The following is a 20392-nucleotide window of genomic DNA, read 5'->3' on the forward strand; positions in this document are numbered from 1 at the left end:
ATAAAGGGTTATGGGGAGCGGGCGGGTAAGTGGAGCTGAGTCCATGGCCAGATCAGCCATGATCTTTTTGAATGGCAGAGCAGGCTCGAGGGGCTAGATGGCCTACTCCAATTCTTATGTTCTTATGTAATCAAGTTAATCAAACACAACTTTCCCATAACAAATCCATACTGTCCTTGATTAATCTGTGCCTTTCTAAATGACGATTAATACTGTTCCTCAGAATTTTTTTCAACAAGTTGCCCACTGCTGAGGTAAGGCTGACTGGCCTGTATTTACTCGGTCTATCCCTATCTGCCTTTTTAAACAATGGTATAACATTAGCAGTCCTCCAGTCTCTGGCACCACACCTGCAGCCAGAAAGGATTGAAAAATTAGATGAGATTAAACTCTAGATGAGATTGTTACCAACAGCACTTTTTCCAGTCTGTAAAGCTGAAGTGTCTGCAACAAATCCTCATAGCTCCTCCTCTACAGTCCAGTTTTGTAACTCTTATTACTCCTTTGCAATATATGAACAACTTTGGCGTGGTGACCCAAATTTTTAATGCTGAGTATTTCCTTGGCACACCCATACTACTATATGATATATTTTATCATGCAATTAGCAGGACATGAGCCTCAATGCCCACTCAATGCTCCCTCCAATTCCACTCCTGCCACGTTTTTGACTTGAAGAAAAAGAGGCAACCGAAGGTCATCAGGTCATTATGAAGCAGAAAAATGGGTGAGACAGATGTCAGGTTGAAAATACAAGTGAGAACCAAGCTGAATATAGAAAGTAGAGGTGAAGTGAAAAAGGAAATAAGAGGCAAAAAGAGAGTGTATGAGAATAGATTGACAGTTAACATAAAAGGGAATCTAAAAGTCTTCTATAGGCATATAAATAGTAAACATAGAAACATAGAAAATAGGTGCAGGAGTAGGCCATTTGGCCCTTCTAGCCTGCACTGCCATTCAATGAGTTCATGGTTGAACATGCAACTTCAGTATCCCATTCCTGCTTTCTCACCATACCTCTTGATTCCCCTAGTAGTAAGGACTTCATCTAACTCCTTTTTGAATATATTCAGTGAACTGGCCTCAACAACTTTCTGTGGGAGAGAATTCCACAGGTTCACCACTCTCTGGGTGAAGAAATTCCTCCTCATCTCGGTCCTAAATGGCTTACCCCTTATCCTTAGACTGTGACCCCTGGTTCTGGACTTCCCCAACATTGGGAACATTCTTCCTGTATCTAACCTGTCTAAACCCGTCAGAATTTTAAACGTTTCTATGAGGTCCCCTCTCATTCTTCTGAACTCCAGTGAATACAAGCCCAGTTGATCCAGTCTTTCTTGATAGGTCAGTCCTGCCATTCCGGGAATCAGTCTGGTGAACCTTCGCAGCACTCCCTCAATAGCAAGAATGTCCTTCCTCAGGTTAGGAGACCAAAACTGTACACAATACTCCAGGTGTGGCCTCACCAAGGCCCTGTACAACTGTAGCAACACCTCCCTGCCCCTGTACTCAAATCCCCTCGCTATGAAGGCCAACATGCCATTTGCTTTCTTAACCGCCTGCTGTACCTGCATGCCAACCTTCAATGACTGATGTACCATGACACCCAGGTCTCATTGCACCTCCCCTTTTCCTAATCTGTCACCATTCAGATAATAGTCTGTGTCTCTGTTTTTACCACGAAAGTGGATAACCTCACATTTATCCACATTATACTTCATCTGCCATGCATTTGCCCACTCTTCCTAACCTATCCAAGTCACTCTGCAGCCTCATAGCATCCTCCTCGCAGTTCACACTGTCACCTAACTTCGTGTCATCCGCAGATTTGGAGATACTACATTTTATCCCCTCGTCTAAATCATTAATGTACAATGTAAACAGCTGGGGCCCCAGCACAAAACCTTGTGGTACCCCACTAGTCACTGCCTGCCATTCTGAAAAGTCCCCATTTACTCCTACTCTTTGCTTCCTGTCTGCCAACCAGTTCTCAATCCACGTCAGCACACTACCCCCAATCCCATGTGCTTTAACTTTGCACATTAGTCCCTTGTGAGGGAACTTGTCGAAAGCCTTCTGAAAGTCCAAATACACCACATCAACTGGTTCTCCCATGATTTCCCTTTCACAAATCCATGCTGACTTGGACCTATCATGTCACCTCTTTCCAAATGCGCTGCTATGACATCCTTAATAATTGATTCCATCATTTTACCCACTACCGATGTCAGGCTGACAGGTCTATAATTCCCTGTTTTCTCTCCTTTTTTAAAAAGTAGGGTTACATTGGCTACCCTCCACTCCATAGGAACTGATCCAGAGTCTATGGAATGTTGGAAAATGACTATCAATGCATCCACTATTTCCAAAGCCACCTCCTTAAGTACTCTGGGATGCAGACCATCAGGCCCTGGGGATTTATCTGCCTTCAGTCCCATCAATTTCCCCAACACAATTTCCCGACTAATAAGGATTTCCCTCAGTTCCTCCTCCTTACTAGACCCTCTGACCCCTTTTATATCCGGAAGGTTGTTTGTGTCCTCCTTAGTGAATACCGTACCAAAGTACTTGTTCAATTGGTCTGCCATTTCTTTGTTCCCCGTTATGACTTCCCCTGATTTTGACTGCAGGGGACCTACATTTGTCTTTACTAACCTTTTTCTCTTTAAATATCTATAGAAGCTTTTGCAGTCCGTCTTAATGTTCTCTGCAAGCTTCCTCTCGTACTCTATTTTCCCTGCCCTAATCAAACCCTTTGTCCTCCTCTGCTGAGTTCTAAATTTCTCCCAGTCCCTGGGTTCGCTGCTATTTCTGGCCAATTTGTATGCCACTTCCTTGGCTTTAATACTATCCCTGATTTCCCTTGATAGCCACGGTTGAGCCACCTTCCCTTTTTTATTTTTACACCAGACAGGGATGTACAATTGTTGTCGTTCATCCATGCGGTCGCTAAATGTCTGCCATTGCCCATCCACTGTCAACCCCTTTAGTATCATTCGCCAATCTATCCTAGCCAATTCACGCCTCATACCTTCAAAGTTACCCTTCTTTAAGTTCTGGACCATGGTCTCTGAATTTCCTTCTCCATCCTAATGTAGAATTCCACTATATTATGGTCACTCTTCCCCAAGGGGCCTCGCACAACGAGATTGCTAATTAATCCTCTCTCATTACACAACACACAGTCTAAGATGGCCTCCCCCCCCCCCCCCCCCCCTAGTTGATTCCTCGACATATTGGTCTCTCAAACCATCGCTTATGCACCCCAGGAATTCCTCTTCCACTGTATTGCTTCCAATTTGATTAGCCCAATCTATATGCATATTAAAATCGCCCATGATAACTGTTGCACCTTTATTGCATGCACCCCTAATTTCCTGTTTGATGCCCTCCCCAACATCACTACTACTTTTGGAGGTCTGTACACAACTCCCACTAATGTTTTTTGCCCTTTGGTGTTCTGCAGCTCTACCCATATAGATTCCACATCATCCAAGCTAATGTCCTTCCTAACTATTAATCTCTTCTTTAACCAGCAACGCTACCCCACCTCCTTTTCCTTTCTGTCTACCCTTCCTGAATGCTGAATACCCATGGATGTTGAGTTCCCAGCCTTGGTCACCCTGGAGCCATGTCTCCGTAATCTCAATTATATCATATTCGTTAATAGCTGCCTGCGCAGTTAATTCGTCCACCTTATTCCGAATACTCCTCGCATTGAGGCATAGAGCCTTCAGGCTTGTCTTTTTAACACACTTTGTCCCTTTTAGTACTTTGCTGTAATGTTGCCCTTTTTGATTTTTGTCTTTGGTTTCTCTGCCCTCCACTTTGACTTTTACTTCTTTCTATCTTTTGCTTCTGCCCCCATTCTACTTCCCTCTGTCTTCCTGCATAGGTTCCCTTCTATTAACAGCTTGGGATACATTCCATCCGGGCCTGGGAATTCATCCACTTTCAAAGCTGTTCTGTTAAATTTCATCTGCCATGTGTCTGCCCATTTCACCCGTCTGTCTGTCTTCCTGAAGTCTGTTGTTGTCCTCTTCACTGTTTACTATATTTGAGTTTCGTGTCATCCGCAAACTTCAAAACGATGCCCCTATACACAAGCATACCTGGTCTGTCAGCAATCCTTGTGTACCCTACTTCTAGAATTTGTGGCAATCTTGAACAAATCAAGATTAAGTTGATCTATTACTTTAATATTTCACTGAACCTTGTCTATTTTATGGTGACTAAACTAAGTTCCATCAGATTCCATTGTGGCTCTATATAAGTATCACAAAGTGGCATCTTTGTAGGAAAACATTTTTTTGACCTTTTTTCCCTATCTCCTCTCCTGGAGGCACTGACTTTTGTTGGAGTACAGTTTTATGGATGTTGGGCACTCCCCAGCAACTTGTTAAATTGGCTATATGATGGTCTCGAGTAACGGGAGGCAGGTCAACACAGTTGACAGATTCTGTCTCGCCATGGAAACTTCTGCTTTCCAACCAGGATCAGGAGTAGAAACTCTGGCTGGTGTATTTACTCCTCCCTAGCCAAGGAGGTTACAGTTCTGAGCCATAGAAAGAAGGACCTTGCATTAAAAAGAATTTATCATGACCTCCGGATGTGCCAAAGCATTTTGCAGCCAACTAAATAATTTTAAATGAAGTTGCTTATAGTTTGGGGGGACATGGCAGCCAATTTGAACACAAAAAGGTGTCTCAAACAGCAATCAGATAATGTTATTGGTGTTGGTTGAGAGATAAACATTGACCAATGTTTAAGAGAGCTCCCTTGTTCTTCGATTTATAATGTCATAGGCTCTTTTACGTCCACCTGAGAGGGCAGATGGGGCCTCAGTTTAACATCTTATCATATCTGAAAGATAGCACCTCTAACTGTGCATCACTCCCTCAGTACTGCACTGGGAATGCTGGTCTGGATTATGTGTTTAAGTCTCTGGAGTCGGACTTGAATCTATGACCTTCTGGCTCAGACACGTGTGCTATCAACTGAATTAAGCTGTATCTTTCGTAAAACCGTTATGCATAAATGCTGCTATATAGCCATTGAGCAGTTTTCAAAAGTACACAGAGCTGTATGGCCAGCTGCAGTGTGGAGGTCCTGCTAGTCAGCTGAGCTGTGATGTTGCAGTTTTGAAATTACTGCTCATTACTGTATTAAATGATGATGTAAATGCACCAACAGCAGTTGAATGTGTTTTTAGGCAGTTAGCTGCAAACTTCCAGCTTCCTTAGGCCAGCAATTTGTCTTCAAATTTTCAGCTCATTCATGAGGACAGTAAAACCAATAGTATAATTAGAATAATAAATTTACTCAGATGACAGACATACCTTCTTTGTGGTATAGCATTAAGGTTATAATCATTTCAAATACAGTTGTCTCACGATGGCTCAGCAAGTTTATCTAATGATTATCTGAACCATAAAGGCACAGGTCAAAAACCAGCTCCAAATATTTTCAGCCAGTCAAGATTGATGTGCCAAAGCTGCAGCAAGTCCATTCTTTGATGTCTTTTTATGTATTAAACAAGGAAAATCTGGCTTGGAACAAGTGATCTTGTTAGTGGCCCAGGGAGCCTGATTGTACCTGAATGAGATCTCTTGTCTGTGGCTTAACAAGGGTTAACACAAACAGCATATCACTACTTTATAAAAGAATGACTGCTGAGACAAGAATAGCTTTTGCATGCTTACTTTACAGTGGAAATGTCTCATGACTATGTCTATAACAATACATTTGTATTCCTTCAGGGATTGCTTTACTGTATCTGCATCTACACAATGCTTATGGAGATCAGTCCTTTCTGCAGAAAGCTCTGCAGTATGTAAATAAAAGCCTGAAATGTCTTACTGGGCGTGTAGTGACTTTCCTGTGTGGCGACGCAGGCCCACTTGCGATAGCTGCGGTGGTCCACCATAAGCTGCAACAAACTCAAGAATCGGACAATTATATAAATCAGTAAGTAAAAGTAACTTAGCCTAACTATATTTGAATTTTTGTCCTTTTCTCCAGCATCACCATCTCTACTCTATCCTAACGTGCACCATCGACCCTGTTCTTGTTGAATAACATTGGCTCCTGGTCCCACAACGTCTCAAATTTCAATTTCTCATCCTCGAGTTTAAATTCTTTCATGGCCTTGCCTCTCCCGTTTTCTGTAACCTCCTGCAGTCCTACAACCACACCAGTGTTCTAAGGTGCGTGGCCGCGCAGCAATCTGGAATGTATCGCGCATTGAAATAAGCAGACCACTCACAACTTTGTCAGTTAATAGCTGTTTTAAAATGTAAACTTCCCATGGACAAAAAGATAGTGCACAGAGGAGTTTGTAGCCCACCCAGTACAAAAAAAATTTAGAGGCAACATTGAACCACACTCTCCTGAAATATCTGACTTTGGCCTTGTGCATCCCTCCTTCCTTCACTCCACACTGGCAGGGATACCTTCGGCAGTCTAGTTACTCCATAAACCCCTTCACTTCCCTCTTTTTAAAAAAAAAAAGTTTTTCCTTGTAACCCATCTATTTGACCAATCATTTGGCTGCTCCTAATACCTCTTTCTTTATCACTGCCAACATTCCCTCTAAGCTATGCAGTCAAGCAGCTCTCTGCCAGTCTCGCACAGCTTAGGACTGGCTTTTTCAATGTTAAACTTTACGTATGCTTAAAACTTTAAATGGGCAGCGCATCCCATACCCAAAAATAAGTAGGGGGAGGATTTGTCACGGCATCCATTTTTGTCTGATTTCACTTCTGAAGCCAAGGAAATAAAAAAAAGTGCTGTATGAATGCAAGTTGTTGAATCGCATCTGTGACCCTCAGTGAATTTCCACACCATAGAAGAGCCTGGTTTTAAAACTCACATCCTTCTTTACAAATCTCCCCATGGTCTCGTCTCACCTTTTCCTGTCTCTGTAACCTCTTGCAGCATTCCAAGATCTCTTCATTCCTCCATTTCTGGCCCCTCCAATTTTCATCACTCCACCATTGCCCTTCAGCTGCCTAGGCCTCCCATCTTCCACCCTCTGTAAACTTGAGCTCATCCCAAATTCTACTGCCTTTATTCTAACTCACACCAAGTTCCGTTTATCATCACCACTGTGCTTGCTGACCTACATTGGCTCCCGGTCTGGCTATGCCTTGCTTTTTAAATTCTCATGCTTGTTTTCAATTCCCTCCATGACCTCGCTCCATATCTCTGTCAGCCTTATAACCCTCTGAGATCTCTGCACTCCTCTAATTCTGACCTTGCGTATCCCCAATTTTCATCGCGCCACCATTGGCAGCCATGCATTCATCTGCCAAGACCCTATTTCCCTCCCTATATCTCTCCCCTCTTTCCTCCTTTTTAAGGTGCTCCTTAAAACCTCCCTCTTTATAAATGCAGGTTGTTATTATTTCTCCATCAGAAGGGTAAAGCTATTTTATTCTCTTTGGAATCCTGGCCTGGTAGATAGGACAAGTAACTGACTTGCTCCCAAACATCTGCCAATGTTGCTTCATAAACATCCCTGTGGGTAAGGAATAGGCTTGGTCTAGCTGCTACTGGGAACTTTCCATAGGATTGCATAAGATTTACGGCACAGAAATAGGTCATTCAACCCAACCAGTTCATGCCGGTGTTTATGCTCCACTCGAGCCTCCTCCCATCTTTCCTCATCTAAATCTATCAGCAGAACTCTCTATTCCCTTCACCCTCGTACCCTCGTATGCTTATCTAGCCTCCCCTTAAATGCATCTACATTATTTGCTTCAACCACTTCCTGTGGTCGCGAGTTCCACATTCTCAACACTCTTTGGATAAAGAAGTTTCTACTGAATTCCCTATTGGATTTCTTGGTGACTATCTTATATTGATGGCATCTAGTTATGTTCTCCCCTACAAGTGGAAACATTCTCTCTCTATCCATTATCAAAACCTTTCATAAATTTAAAGGTCTCTATTAGGTCACCCCTCAGCCTTTTTTCAAGAGACAAGAGACCCAATCTGTTCATCCTTTCCTGATATGTATACCCTCACATTTCTGGTATCCTTCTCTGCACCCTCTCCAGTGCCTCTATATCCTTTTTATAATATGGCGATTAGAACTGTATGCAGTACTCTTAAGTTTGATCTAACTAAGGTTTGATACAGGTTAAGCATAACTTCCCTACTTTTCAATTCTACACCTCTAGAAATAAACTCATGCTAGGTTTGCCTTTTTTATGGCCTTGCTAACCTCTGTCGCAACCTTTAGCAATTTGTGTATTTATACTCCGAGATCCCTTTGTTCCTCTACCCCACCTAGACTCACCCCCCCCCCCCCCCCCCCAAGTAATAAGTAACCTCCCAATATATCCTACCAAAATGTAATACGTCTCATTTATCTGTGTTGAACTTAGTTTGCCAATTATATGCCCATTCGGCAAGTTTAATCATGTCGTCCTGTAATTTGTTGCAATCCTCTTCAGTATTGACTATTCCCCCCCCCTCCCCCCCCCCAGCCCAATTTGGTGTAATCTGCAAATTTAGAAATTGTGGTTTTGATTCCAAAGTCTAAATTGTTATTGTAAATTGTGACCAGCAGTGGTCCCAGCGCTGATCCTTGTGAAACATCGTTACCCACCTTCTGCCACTGTGAATAGCTACCCTTTACTCCTACTCTCTGCTTTCTGTCTTGAAGCCAGTTAGCTATCCATTCTGCTATTTGCCCCTGACTCTGCATTCTCTGACCATGTTTGTCAGTCTATTATGGGGTACCTTATCATAGGTCTTTTGAAAATCTAGATAAATTACATCGACTGCATTACCATTGTCTACTCTCTGTTACCTCTTCAAAAAATTCAGTGAGGTTGGTCAAGTAAGACTTTCCTTTTTTGAGATCCCGCTGATTATTCATTATAATATTTTTGGTTTCAAGGTGTTCTTTTTTTCTCCTTTTAGGAGGGATTCAATTATTTTTCCCGCCACCAATGTTAAGCTGACTGGTCTATAATTCCCTGGACATGTTCTGTCCCCCTTTTTAAATATAGGTATTACGTTGGCTATCCTCCAGTCCTCTGGCACTAGATTATTTTAAAATGTGTGGATGCAATCTATCTGGACCAGGGGTTTTATCCTGAGTTTAATTAATTCATTTAATATATACCCTTTTTTTATTTTAAATACACTTGCCTCATTACTAATCTCATCATCCATTGCCATGTCCACTTGTTCTATATCCCTGGTAAATACTGAAGCAAAATAATTATTTAATATTTCTGCCATCTCCCTATTGTTATCTGTGGTATTATCCTGTCTATCCCTTAATGGATAGGAGAAAGGTATGGTGGAATTGATTGGTACAGTCCTACCATTTTGTTGTACTTTGTCATAAGAAGGCTAATGTAACATTTGCCTCGTCCAAAAGATATTTTTATAAAGACTACTCCTTAGTAGTCTTGCACTAAGTATATTTACTTTTTTTTAAAAAAAACAAGTAAATTGCTGAGGAAACTACCACAGTGAAATGTTATGAAAATCTTACTTTTCTTTGTTGGAGACCATGGTGGCCATTATAAGGAACATTCCTGTCTTCACCATAACATTATCAGCTTGTTTTTGTATCCTCATGCACATTGCAAACTGGTTGTTTCTAATGCAGTTTACACACACAATTATTTTTGATGAATTAAAGACTGGAATTTTTTTTTAAATGGTTATTTGATTTTAACCCTTACAAATGTTGACTGTTCCATTACAACTGTTGCGTAGTTGTATAATCTTTAGTTAATCTTTCATAGCAGTGGTGCAATATGAATGGTTCAAAGCTTTCTGATTTAATAAAGGGTCAAAGCTGGCTTTAGTTTCTGAGAAATATCGATTGTGCAACATCATTACCTTTGGTCTTCTACACTCTACCTGCTTGGTCATTGCACTTTGTTCGTTTGAAATTTGGAACAATTCAGTAATGTAGCACGATTGAATGAGCGAGTAAGGGATTCATTTCAGTGTAAAGTACTTCCTTCCCACTTCCCCAACCCATCAATATATAATGTCAACCAATAAATAAAGACTTCCTTGTCAGTTTTAGTTTTCTCCTGGAGACTGGGTTGTTTTTGTGCTCCTGAGCTTGGAAAGTTTATTATGGACAGTACACAGCAGCTCAGATTTGATTCCCAGTGTTGACTATGTTTGTGGATCTCAGCTGGAGCAGCAATCGGGGTGTTTTAGCTGGCCTCGGTGTCCTGAGGAGTACTGGCCAAGGATCCCACTCCTAATCACTGTCCGGTGGAGGGGAATACATTTTAATTCCAAGTTTTCAAATATCTAATAACTTCTCAATTTACTTTACTGCTTTCAGAAAATTGTATATTCTTGCGCTCTCCATTTGAATGATGCAGTCTGGTCCAATGAGCAACAAGTTTTAAAAAATTAAAAAATGGCAGAATAGGTATTTAAGGAACACGTCATGCTTAGAGGTGCAAGAGGAAGAGGTTTATTTTAGATTTTGGATTTAATAAAGTCCAAAAATCAGTCCGATTTAAAAATATTGAAGTTTTTAAAACATATTTCTTACAGGCTTCTCCATCTACATCAGTCTGTAGTGAAACTGAATTCCAGGCTGCCAGATGAGATGCTCTATGGTCGGATGGGATATCTGTATGCATTATTATTTGTTAATGACCATTTTGGCAATGAGAGGATACCATTGCAGTATATGAAACAGGTAGTGTGTCTCTTTCAAATGTAATTTTTGGCAATATTATGTTTTATCTCTTTCTTTTCCCCTTCTCTTGCTCCCCCACCAATATGTTTTCTGAAATATGAATCCTTGTAAACTTCATTATGAATTCAGATGTAGAAATTATTTTCTTCTTTTCAATTTATAATTTTCAATCAATAAATAAAAAATCCCAGCTCTTGTGTCTGCTGTTCAATCTGTGGCACTCTCTTTGCTGTGATTAAGTGCTGATAGGAAAGATGACCAAAAGCTTGGTCAGAGGTAGGTTTTAAGGAGGAACGAGAGGTAGTGAGGCGGGGTGGTTTAGGAAGGGAATTCCAGAGCTTAGAGCCTAGGCAACTCAAAAATGGTGGAGCGATTAAAATCGGGGATGTTCGAGGCCAGCATTGGAGGAGTGTAGATATCTCGGAGGCTGGAGGAGGTTACAAAAGATGGAGAGGTGAGGTCAGGGAGGGATTTGAAAATAAAGGATGAGAAAATCGTGGCATTCATTTTTTAACAGTGAGCCAATGTAGATCAGCGAGCACAGGGGTTAATAGGTGAAATGGGATTTGGTGTGAGTTAGGACATGGGCAGCAGAGTTTTGGATCACCAAGTTTATGGAGGGTGGAAGATTGGAGGCCAGCCAAGAGTGCGTTTTGATAGTCAAGTCTAGAAGTAACAAAGGCTAGAATGTTTCAGCAGCAGATGAGCTGAGGCAGTCAGGCAATGTTAAAGGTTTAAATAGGCGGTCCTGGTGATGCGGATATATGGTCGGATCTCATCTCTGGTTCAAATAAAACACCAAGGTTGAGAACGGTCTGGTTCGCCCTCGGACGGTTGCCAGGGAGAGTGATGGAGTTGGCTAGGGAATGGTGTTTGTGGCGGGGACTGAAGTCAATGACTTTGGTCTTCCCAATATTTAGTTGGAGGAAATTGGATAGGCTAGAGTTGTTTTCTTTGGAACAGAGGAGGCTGAGAGAGACCTTTTATTGAGGTGTATAAAATTGAGAGGCTTGAATAGGATGGACCTATTTCCCTTAGCAGAGGGATCAACAACCAGGTGGCATAGATTTAAAGTAGTTGGTAGGAGGTTTAGAGTAGATATGAGGGGAAGTTTCATTGCCCAGAGGATGGTGGGAGTCTGGAACTCACTGCCTGAAAGGGTGGTAGAGGCAGAAACCCTCACCACATTTAAAAAGTACTTGGATGTGCACTTGAAGTGCCGTAACCTGCAGGGCTACGGACTGGAGCTGGAAAGTGGGATTAAGCTGGATAGCTCTTTGTTGACCGGCGTGACGCAATGGGCTCCTTCCGTGCGGTAAATTTCTATGATTTTATGAAATTTCAGCTTATCCAGTACTTGATGTCATGGCTGAGGTACTAAATGAGTACTTTGCATTGGTGTTTACAAACGAAGAGGACTTTTCGAAAGCGATTGTAAATGAGGTTGGTGGGATGATGAAATAAAAAAAGATAAAGAGGAGGTACTAGGAAGGCTGGGAGCACTTAACTCACTCTGTCCGGATGGGTAGCATCCTAGGTTGCTGAGAGAAGTAAGGGTAGAAATTGTTGAGGTGCTGACCACAATCTTCCAATCCTTAGATATAGGGGAGGTACCAAACGCTTGGAGGATTGCAAATATTACACCCTTGTTCAAAAAGGGGGTGTAGGATAAAACTGGCAATTACAGTTTAACATAATGGTGAAGCTTTTAGAAACAATAATCTGGGACAAAATTAGCAAATACTTGGGAAAGCCAGCACAGATTTGTTGTGAAAATCGTGTTTGATTAACTTGATTGAGTTTTTTGGTGGGGTAACAGAGCGAGTTAATGAGGGCAGTGCAGTTAATGATGTGTATATGGACTTTGAAAAGATGTTTGATAAAGTACCACACATTAGGCTTGTTAGCAAAATTGAAGTCCATGGGATACAAGGGGCAGCAGCAGTATGGATACAAAACTGGCTGAGGGATAAAAAATGGAGTAGAGAGAGGTATAAAGTTGTGTTCCCCAAGCTTCAGTACAGGTTGAACCTCCCTTATCCAGAACCACCCCTCATCCGGAACCGTTGCACATGCGCAGAATTCTGACATGCACAGATTGAAGTCTTTCCTCGCTGCCAACTCCCGCAATCGCTGGCCTGACCCCGCAATCCACCGCCATGATCTCTCTGCCACACTCCCAGCCACAAGCCAGCCAGCCCCGATATCCCCTTGCTCAGTACCTGCACCATCCAATTTAACATGACCACCCCTCATCTGGAAAAATCCCTTACCCAGAACAGGCCAGGTCCTGAGGGTTCCGGATAAGGAAGGTTCAACCTGTACTCTTCCTTCTCTCTCTTTATCCCTCTTTCCCTCCCTGGTCAATATCTAATGTATTGTAAAACTGTTGTGAAGCACCTTGGGATGTTTAACTACATTAAAGGTGCTCTATAAATAAGTTATTATTAATTCTGGGCGCCACACTTTAAGAAGGACATGAAGGCTTTGGAGAGGGTACAGAAGAGATTTACTAGTGGTTCCAGCGATGAGGAGGTTGCAGCTACATCGATAGACCAGAGAAGCTGAGGTCCTTCTCCTTAGAGCAGAGAAGGCTCAGAGGTGATTTGATAGCAGTGTTTAAAATCATTGAGGGTTTAGATAGAGTAAATAAAGGGAAATTGTTTCAAATGGCTGAAGGGTCGATAACCAGAGGGCACAGCAAAAGAACCAGAGACAACATGAGGAAAAGCTTTTTTTTAATGCAACAAGTAGTTAGGATTTAGAATGCACTGTCTGATAGGGTGGTGGAACCAGATTCAGTAGGAGCCTTCAAAAGGGAATTGGATAAATACTTGGAAGGAGAAAAACTTGGAGCAATATGGGGAAAGAGCCCGAGTGGGACTAACTGCATGCTCTTTGAATGAACCGCTGCAGACGCGATGGGCCGAATGGCCTCATTTTGTGCTGTCCTATTGTACAATTCTATGATTTGAAGTCCATGAATGTGTTGTCTCAAATCCATGTCGATCTTTTCTTCAATTCCTTGTTTGAGCCTCTTCAATCAGGTTTCTGCCCCTGTCACCTCAATGATATGGCCCTAATCAAAGTCACAAATGGCATCCTATGTGACTGACCATGGTACACTATTCCAGCTTGACCTGTCTGCAGTCTTTGACGTGGTTGACGACACCATCCTCCTCCATGTTCCAGTGGAGTGGGACTGTCCGTGCCTAGTGCCAATCTGACTTATCCAGTTGTAGCTAAAGAATCTCCTGCAATAGCTTCTCTTCCCGCTCTTACACTGTTAGCGCAAGCATCTATCGACAGAACCAAGGTGGGTAGATTAAATTAAGATACAGATCAGCCATGATCTAATTGAATGACTGACTGAACAGGCTCGAGGGTTGAATGATCTATTCCTGTTCCAATGTTCCTTTATCCCTGCCTACTTCCCATCTATTATGCTGCCCCTCGGCGACATTTTCCGAAAACACATCAGTTTACACATGTATGCTGACGACACCCAGCTGTACCTTACCACCACCTATTCTCATGAACCCTCCACTGACTTTGTTGTCAAGCTGATTACCAACATTCAGTCCTGGATGACCTGAAATTTCCTCCAATTAGACATTAGACAAACCAAAGCCTTTGTCCTTGGCACCTGCCACTAACCCCATTCCCTGTCCTCTCATTCCATCTTCCTCCTTGGCTACGGTTGAGGCTGAGCCAGACTGTTCTCAACCGCTGTGTCCTATTTTGCCCTGCGCCAGCCCATCTGCTGCTGAAACTCTCATCCATGCCTTTGTTATCCCAGACTCGATTATTCCAATGCTCTCCTTGATGGTCACTCTCCATAAACTTGGGCTCATCCAAAACTCTGCTGGCAGTATTCTAACACGCACCAAGTTCACCCATCAACCCTGTGCTCCCTGACCTGCACTGGCTTCTGTTCCACCAACCAGGATATTTAAAAATTCTCATCCTTGTTTTCAAATCCCTCAATTGCCTTGCCCCTCACAATCTTTGTAACCTCCTCAGCCCTACAGCCTTCCAAGAACACTGTGCCTCCAGTTCTGGCCTCTTGCATATCTCTCATTTCCTTCACCCAACCATTGACAGCTGTGCTGTCAGCCGTCGAGGCCCTTAGCTCTGTAATTCCCTCCCTCTGCCTCTCCACCTTTTAAGATTTTACTTAAAAGCTACCTCTTTGACCAAAATTTTGGTCATTTGTGCTCATGACTCGGTATCACTTTTAGTATGATTACGTTCCTGTGAAGCTGCTTGTGATGTATTACTACATTAAAGGTGATGTATATAAATGCAAGTTGTTATAATAGTCAACATTAAGCATCCTAGCTCATTTTTTCCATTGCTTTTACCTTGTACCTCCCCCAAACTCAGGGAACTAAGGCTATTAGTATGAGCCTGGTTCAGATTGGCCAACCCAGCACAGACCAGACTTGAACCACCTTTGACAGCACACCTTGCAGTAAATTTACTTACTTAGTCATCAGTGGAGCATCAACAACAACTTGCATTATATTGCTCATTTAATGTAGAAAAACATTGCAAGGCACATCGCCGATGTAATCAAAAAAAATAGATGCTGAGCCAAAGGAGGAGATATTAAGAGGGGTGAGGTAGGTTTTAAGGAGGGTCTTGAAGGAAGAGGGGGATGTGGTGAAGCCGAAAGATTTAGGGAAGAAATTTCAGAGCGTGGACCTCGGTGGCTGAAGGAACAGCTGCCAATGGTGGGGTGAAGGGACGGGAAGATTGCACAAGAGGCCAGAGACAATGGAAGGGAGAGTTTGGGAGGGGGGGGGGGGTGGGGGGCGGATTGGAGGAGGTTATGCAGAAGCGATGAGGGATTTATGCAAGAATACTGAGTGTTGGGGATAAACAAGTTCAGGGACCATTAATTAAATGGAAGGAAAGTAATGAGTATGTAAAATGAAAGATATTGGGTGGGGGTGTGGGGTCCTGATTGACTCATTATACGCAACCTACAGGAAGCAGGTTCCTTTGTCAAATATTTGCCAGTGTCATTCTCCAGGTCGCTATTAGAACATGAACAATAGCCTCCAATCTGTTTCAACATTAAACATCTAAGCAAAAGTTTTACTTCACTGATTGTATTCTTTCCACTAAACCGTTTGCTTGTGCTAATCGATTAATTCTAAACCTATCTTAATTAGAAATTACATAGTAACTCTTGTTTGTGTGTGTTTCAAGGTTTGCAATGCTGCTATAACTTCTGGAGAAAAACTAGGCAGCAAAAAAAGTTTCTCCAAAAGTCCATTGATGTATGAGTGGTACCAGGAGTATTATGTTGGAGCAGCTCATGGCTTAGCTGGAATCTATTATTTCCTGATGCAGGTAAGTTAAATCCTGCTCTTCCGATGTTATTGAGAACACAGTTCTGTCTTTAAATGGATTTGTATTGTCACTTTCAGCCAACTAAAGATGTGACAATACAATGCATATATTTCAGACTGCAAGCAATAAACCCTGAATCTTGCCACCCATCATAGTTTTCTTATTAGCATCCAGTTGCATGCTTTTGATTTATCTTTACAGCTGAATTGCTAGACTATTATGGTGAATTTAGATTATGAACCTCAAAGTCTGGAATGAGTACAGTTAAGTGCCAGAGAAAGCAAAATAATTGCAACTACAGTCAAATTGTGACTAACTTGAATACATTTCCTGCAACTGCAGTCAATATACAAACAGAGCATTCAATATTAGTAATGCAGTTGGTTTTAGGGGAAGCTCTTTTTTGTCCAAACCCAGTCTTTTATAGGTGGTGTACAATGTAATGGAATTTTACTCCCATGAACCTATTTGCAATAAAAACTCTGGATTCAGTAGCTTTTATGTTACACATTCCTCCAATAGTTGGTAGATAAATTAGTTCCAGCTATCACTCCATCTGCACAGTGAAAAGAAGAAAAAGTATTAACATAGCATTTTATAAAAACAAGTCTTAAATTAATTAAAACTGAAAAGGCTTAAAATACTCGTACGGTCAGGCGGTATCTGTGGGGAAGCAAAAGTCAGTCAATCGACATCTCTGGTCTGAAGACCCTTCTATCTGGTCCTGCCTGACCACCTGAGGAGTAATTCCAGCTTTTTCTGTTTTTTGTTCAGATGTCCAGGGTTTGCAGTAGTTTGCTTTTATCCCCCCTCAAACTATGTTCCAATTGATGATAAGGTAACAGGAATGTTTGATTTATTTCAGCAGTGATTACTAACAGCTACTTGACACAGTGCATCGATATCTGAACTGGTTTTCAACAGTCTATTGGTTTGCCATTTATATTCTCCTTTGTCTGCCAGTTTTCCATTCTGAAGATGTGTACTCTTGCTGGGTATGGTTTCATAAGTTTGGACAATGATTGTCACTGGGCTATTCCACCACTGGAGCACCACAGCTGAGCTTGATCCTATCCTCGCCTGATATCTGCATACTTGAAGTGTCGCTGGTTAGCAAACAAGCGCAGGCACTGGCTGGTTTTCCGCTCTTTATAACTCAAGGAAAGTGAAACCAATTGTCGCATCGCTACTGCCTTACTCCTCCCTTGCCCCCAACCCCTCCTTCTCCCCCCCCCCCCCCCCCCAATAATGGCTGAGAGATAACCTGGCACAGTTCAAGGTTAAAATTTGGAATCTTACTGTTCCATATGACTCAGCTACTCGCTGCCTTAACTAACTGATCAAGTGGGTGGCCATTTGTTACTTTTTAAGAGTTCTTGTATGCAAACATTTTACAGATAAATTAAAAAAGATGCAACAAAGAGAAAAAAGATCCAACAATTGAAATTGTTGGAACACTTTAATAAATCCCATCAACATGGAGTTTATTGTAACAGTATGAGAGGATGGGGAGGAGTAGTGAGCAAATAATTCTAATCCAGAATTAACAATAAATCCTGATGGCTCAAGGGATCAAAAAGGTACATTGAGCTAGAAGAGATCACCAGAGGGCCCAGCCTGCCCTAAACCTCTTCCAGGAGCTTAGCCAAGGCCAAAGAAAGTCCAAGATTCTTATCGAGGGAAGCCTGATGGTTGTCTTTTTAAAAAGGCAAAACCTCCGTAATGTTTAATCATCATCAAGACTCTTAGTTGTAGAGGCAATTAAAGAATTATGCTGTTCCAGTAGATTCATGGAATGTAAATTTAACAAAGTGTCACCAGTACTGTAGTGGTTCAGTGGGTAGCATTCTCGCATCTGAGTCAGAAGGTTGTGGGTCCCATTCCAGAGACTTCAGCACATAAATCTAGGTTGACACTCGAGTGCTGCACTGTCAGAGGTGCCGTCTTTTGGATGAGAGGTTAAACCAAGGCCCCCCTCTGCGCTCTGTCAGGTGGAGGTAAAAGATCCCCCAACACTATTTCGAAGAAGAGGAAGGGGTTATACCTGGTCCTGGCCAATATTTATCCCTCAACGTCTCAATCAAATTATTTGGTCATTATCACATTGCTGTTTGTGGGAGCTTGCTGTACGCAAACTGGCTACTGGAACATTACAACAGTGACTACACTTCAAAAGTACTTCATTGGTTGTAAAGCACATTGGGATGTCTTGAGATTGTAAAAGTGTTTTTTTATGAATTAGAATAATCTCCCTAAATTTAGGATTAAATGCATTTAAAACTGATAATTTCCTTCCAGCAAGATGGATTCCAAAAATAGGTTAACTGACTCAAGCAACGCAACAATAACATACATATATATGGGTACAAAATTGGATAAGAGATAGAAAACGGAGTGTTGGGCTGAATGGCTTTTTTGGACTAATGGGAGGTAGACAGTTGAGTTCCCCAAGGTTCAGTACAAGGACCACAACTGTTTTTGATATAAATTAATGACTTGAACTTGGGGGTACAGGGCACAATTCCAAATTTCACAGAATCAAAGAAATTTACAGCACGGAAGGAGGCTATTCTGGCCCATCGTGTCCGCGCCTGCCGACAAATTTGCAGATGACACGAAAACACAACTTCAAGAGGACATAGACAGGCCGTTGGAATGGGCGGACACATGGCAGATGAAATTCAATGCAGAAAAGTGTGAGGTGATACATACAGGTAGGAAGAATGAGGAGAGACAATACATGCTAAACGATACAATTTTAAAGGGGGTGCAAGAAGAGAGACACCTGGGGGTGTTTGTGCACAAATCTTTGAAGGTGACATGACTGGTTAACAATGCAGTTTATATAGTATATGGGATCCTGGGCTTTCTAAATAAAGAGTACATAATCTAGGCAGTTATGCTAAACCTACATAAAACACTAGTTCGGCCCCAGCTGGAGTATTGTATCCACGTCTGGGCGCCACACTTTAGGGAGAAGGTGAAGGCTTTGCAGAGAGTACAGAGATTTATTTTGATTCTATGAAATGTGGGATTACAGTTGCATGGATAGACTGGAGAAGCTGCGGTTCTCCTTGGAGCAGTGAAGGCTAAGAGGATATTTTATAGAGGGGTTTAGGTAGAGCAAATAAAGAAAAACTATTTCCAGTGGCTGGAGGGTTGCTAACAAAAGGGCACAGATTTAAGGTGATTGGCAAAAGAACCAGAGGCAACATGAGGAAAAACTTTTTTATGCAACAAGTGGTTAGGATTTGGATACAGGTCCAAGAGTAACCTTCAAAAGGGAATTGGATAAATACTTGAAGGAGAAAAAATTGCAGGGATATGGGGAAAGATGGGGGAGTGGGACTAACTGTATTGCTGTTTGAGTGAGCCAGCACACAATTCATGGGCCGAATGGTCTCCTTATGTACTATTCTATGACTCTTAATATAGGTGATCAAAAGCTTGGTCAAAGGTAGGTTTTAAGGAGCATCCTAAAGGGAGCGAGAGAGGTGGAGAGGTTTAAGGAGCGAATACCAGAGCTTGGGGTCTAGGCAGAAGAGGCCAGGAGGGGTGCAGAAACCTCAGAAGGTTATAGGCTGGAGGAGGTTAGAGATGGGGAGGAACGATGCCAGGGATGGATTTGAAAACAAGAATGAAAGTTTTAAAATCGAGGCATTGCAGAACTGGAAGCCAATGTAGGTCAGCGAGCACGGGGGTGATGGGTGAAAGAGATTTGGTGCGAGTGAAGACGTGAGCAGCAGAGTTTTTGATAAGCTGAAGTTTACGGAGGGTGGGAGGTCGGCCCGGAGAGCATTGGAATAGTCGAGTCGAGAAGTAACAAAGACCTGGAGAAGGGCTTCGGCACCAGATAAGCTGAGGCAGGAGCGGAAACAGACAGTATTAGAGTTGGAAGTAGGCGGTCTTGGTGATGGAAAAGATATGGGATTAGAAACTCAGTTCAGGGTCAAAATGGTCTTGATCAGCCTCAGACACTGGCCAGGGAATAGAATGGAGTCTCTGGCTAGATAATGGAGTTTGTGGCAGGGACCAAAGACAATGGGGCAGAAATTTCTCTAGGCAAAGCACTAAATAATAGAAAGAAAATACGTATTTGGCTGAAGCTGCTTTCCCCCCCCTCAAAATCCCGATCCACAGGCCCCCTCTCCCTGCGCGTCGCAGTGCATGCTCATCGGGACGTGCGCAGGAGTCGCGTGTGCCTGGACACCCAATCACAGGTAAGTATTTTCTTATTCATTGTAATAGGAGTTTCGTAAGTTACAAATCTCCTATTACAATGAATGAGAAAAACCCCAAAACACACAAACGCTACCTAAAACATTTTTTTAAATA

At 42.3% G+C, this 20392-nt stretch overlaps 1 protein-coding gene across 1 annotated transcript in view; it reads left to right on the forward strand.

Moving 5' to 3' along the window:
- The window catches only part of lancl1 (LanC antibiotic synthetase component C-like 1 (bacterial)), a 96811-nt gene that overhangs the window by 23590 nt on the left and 52829 nt on the right, over positions 1-20392 (forward strand). Inside the window, exons 3-5 of the mRNA XM_070876255.1 lie at positions 5760-5967; positions 10549-10696; positions 15914-16057. Coding sequence (XP_070732356.1) covers positions 5760-5967; positions 10549-10696; positions 15914-16057 — 500 coding nt within the window. The remainder of the gene's footprint in view (positions 1-5759; positions 5968-10548; positions 10697-15913; positions 16058-20392) is intronic.

Source organism: Pristiophorus japonicus, chromosome 3 (genome assembly GCF_044704955.1).
Source record: "Pristiophorus japonicus isolate sPriJap1 chromosome 3, sPriJap1.hap1, whole genome shotgun sequence".
Classification (NCBI taxonomy): Eukaryota; Metazoa; Chordata; class Chondrichthyes; family Pristiophoridae; genus Pristiophorus; species Pristiophorus japonicus.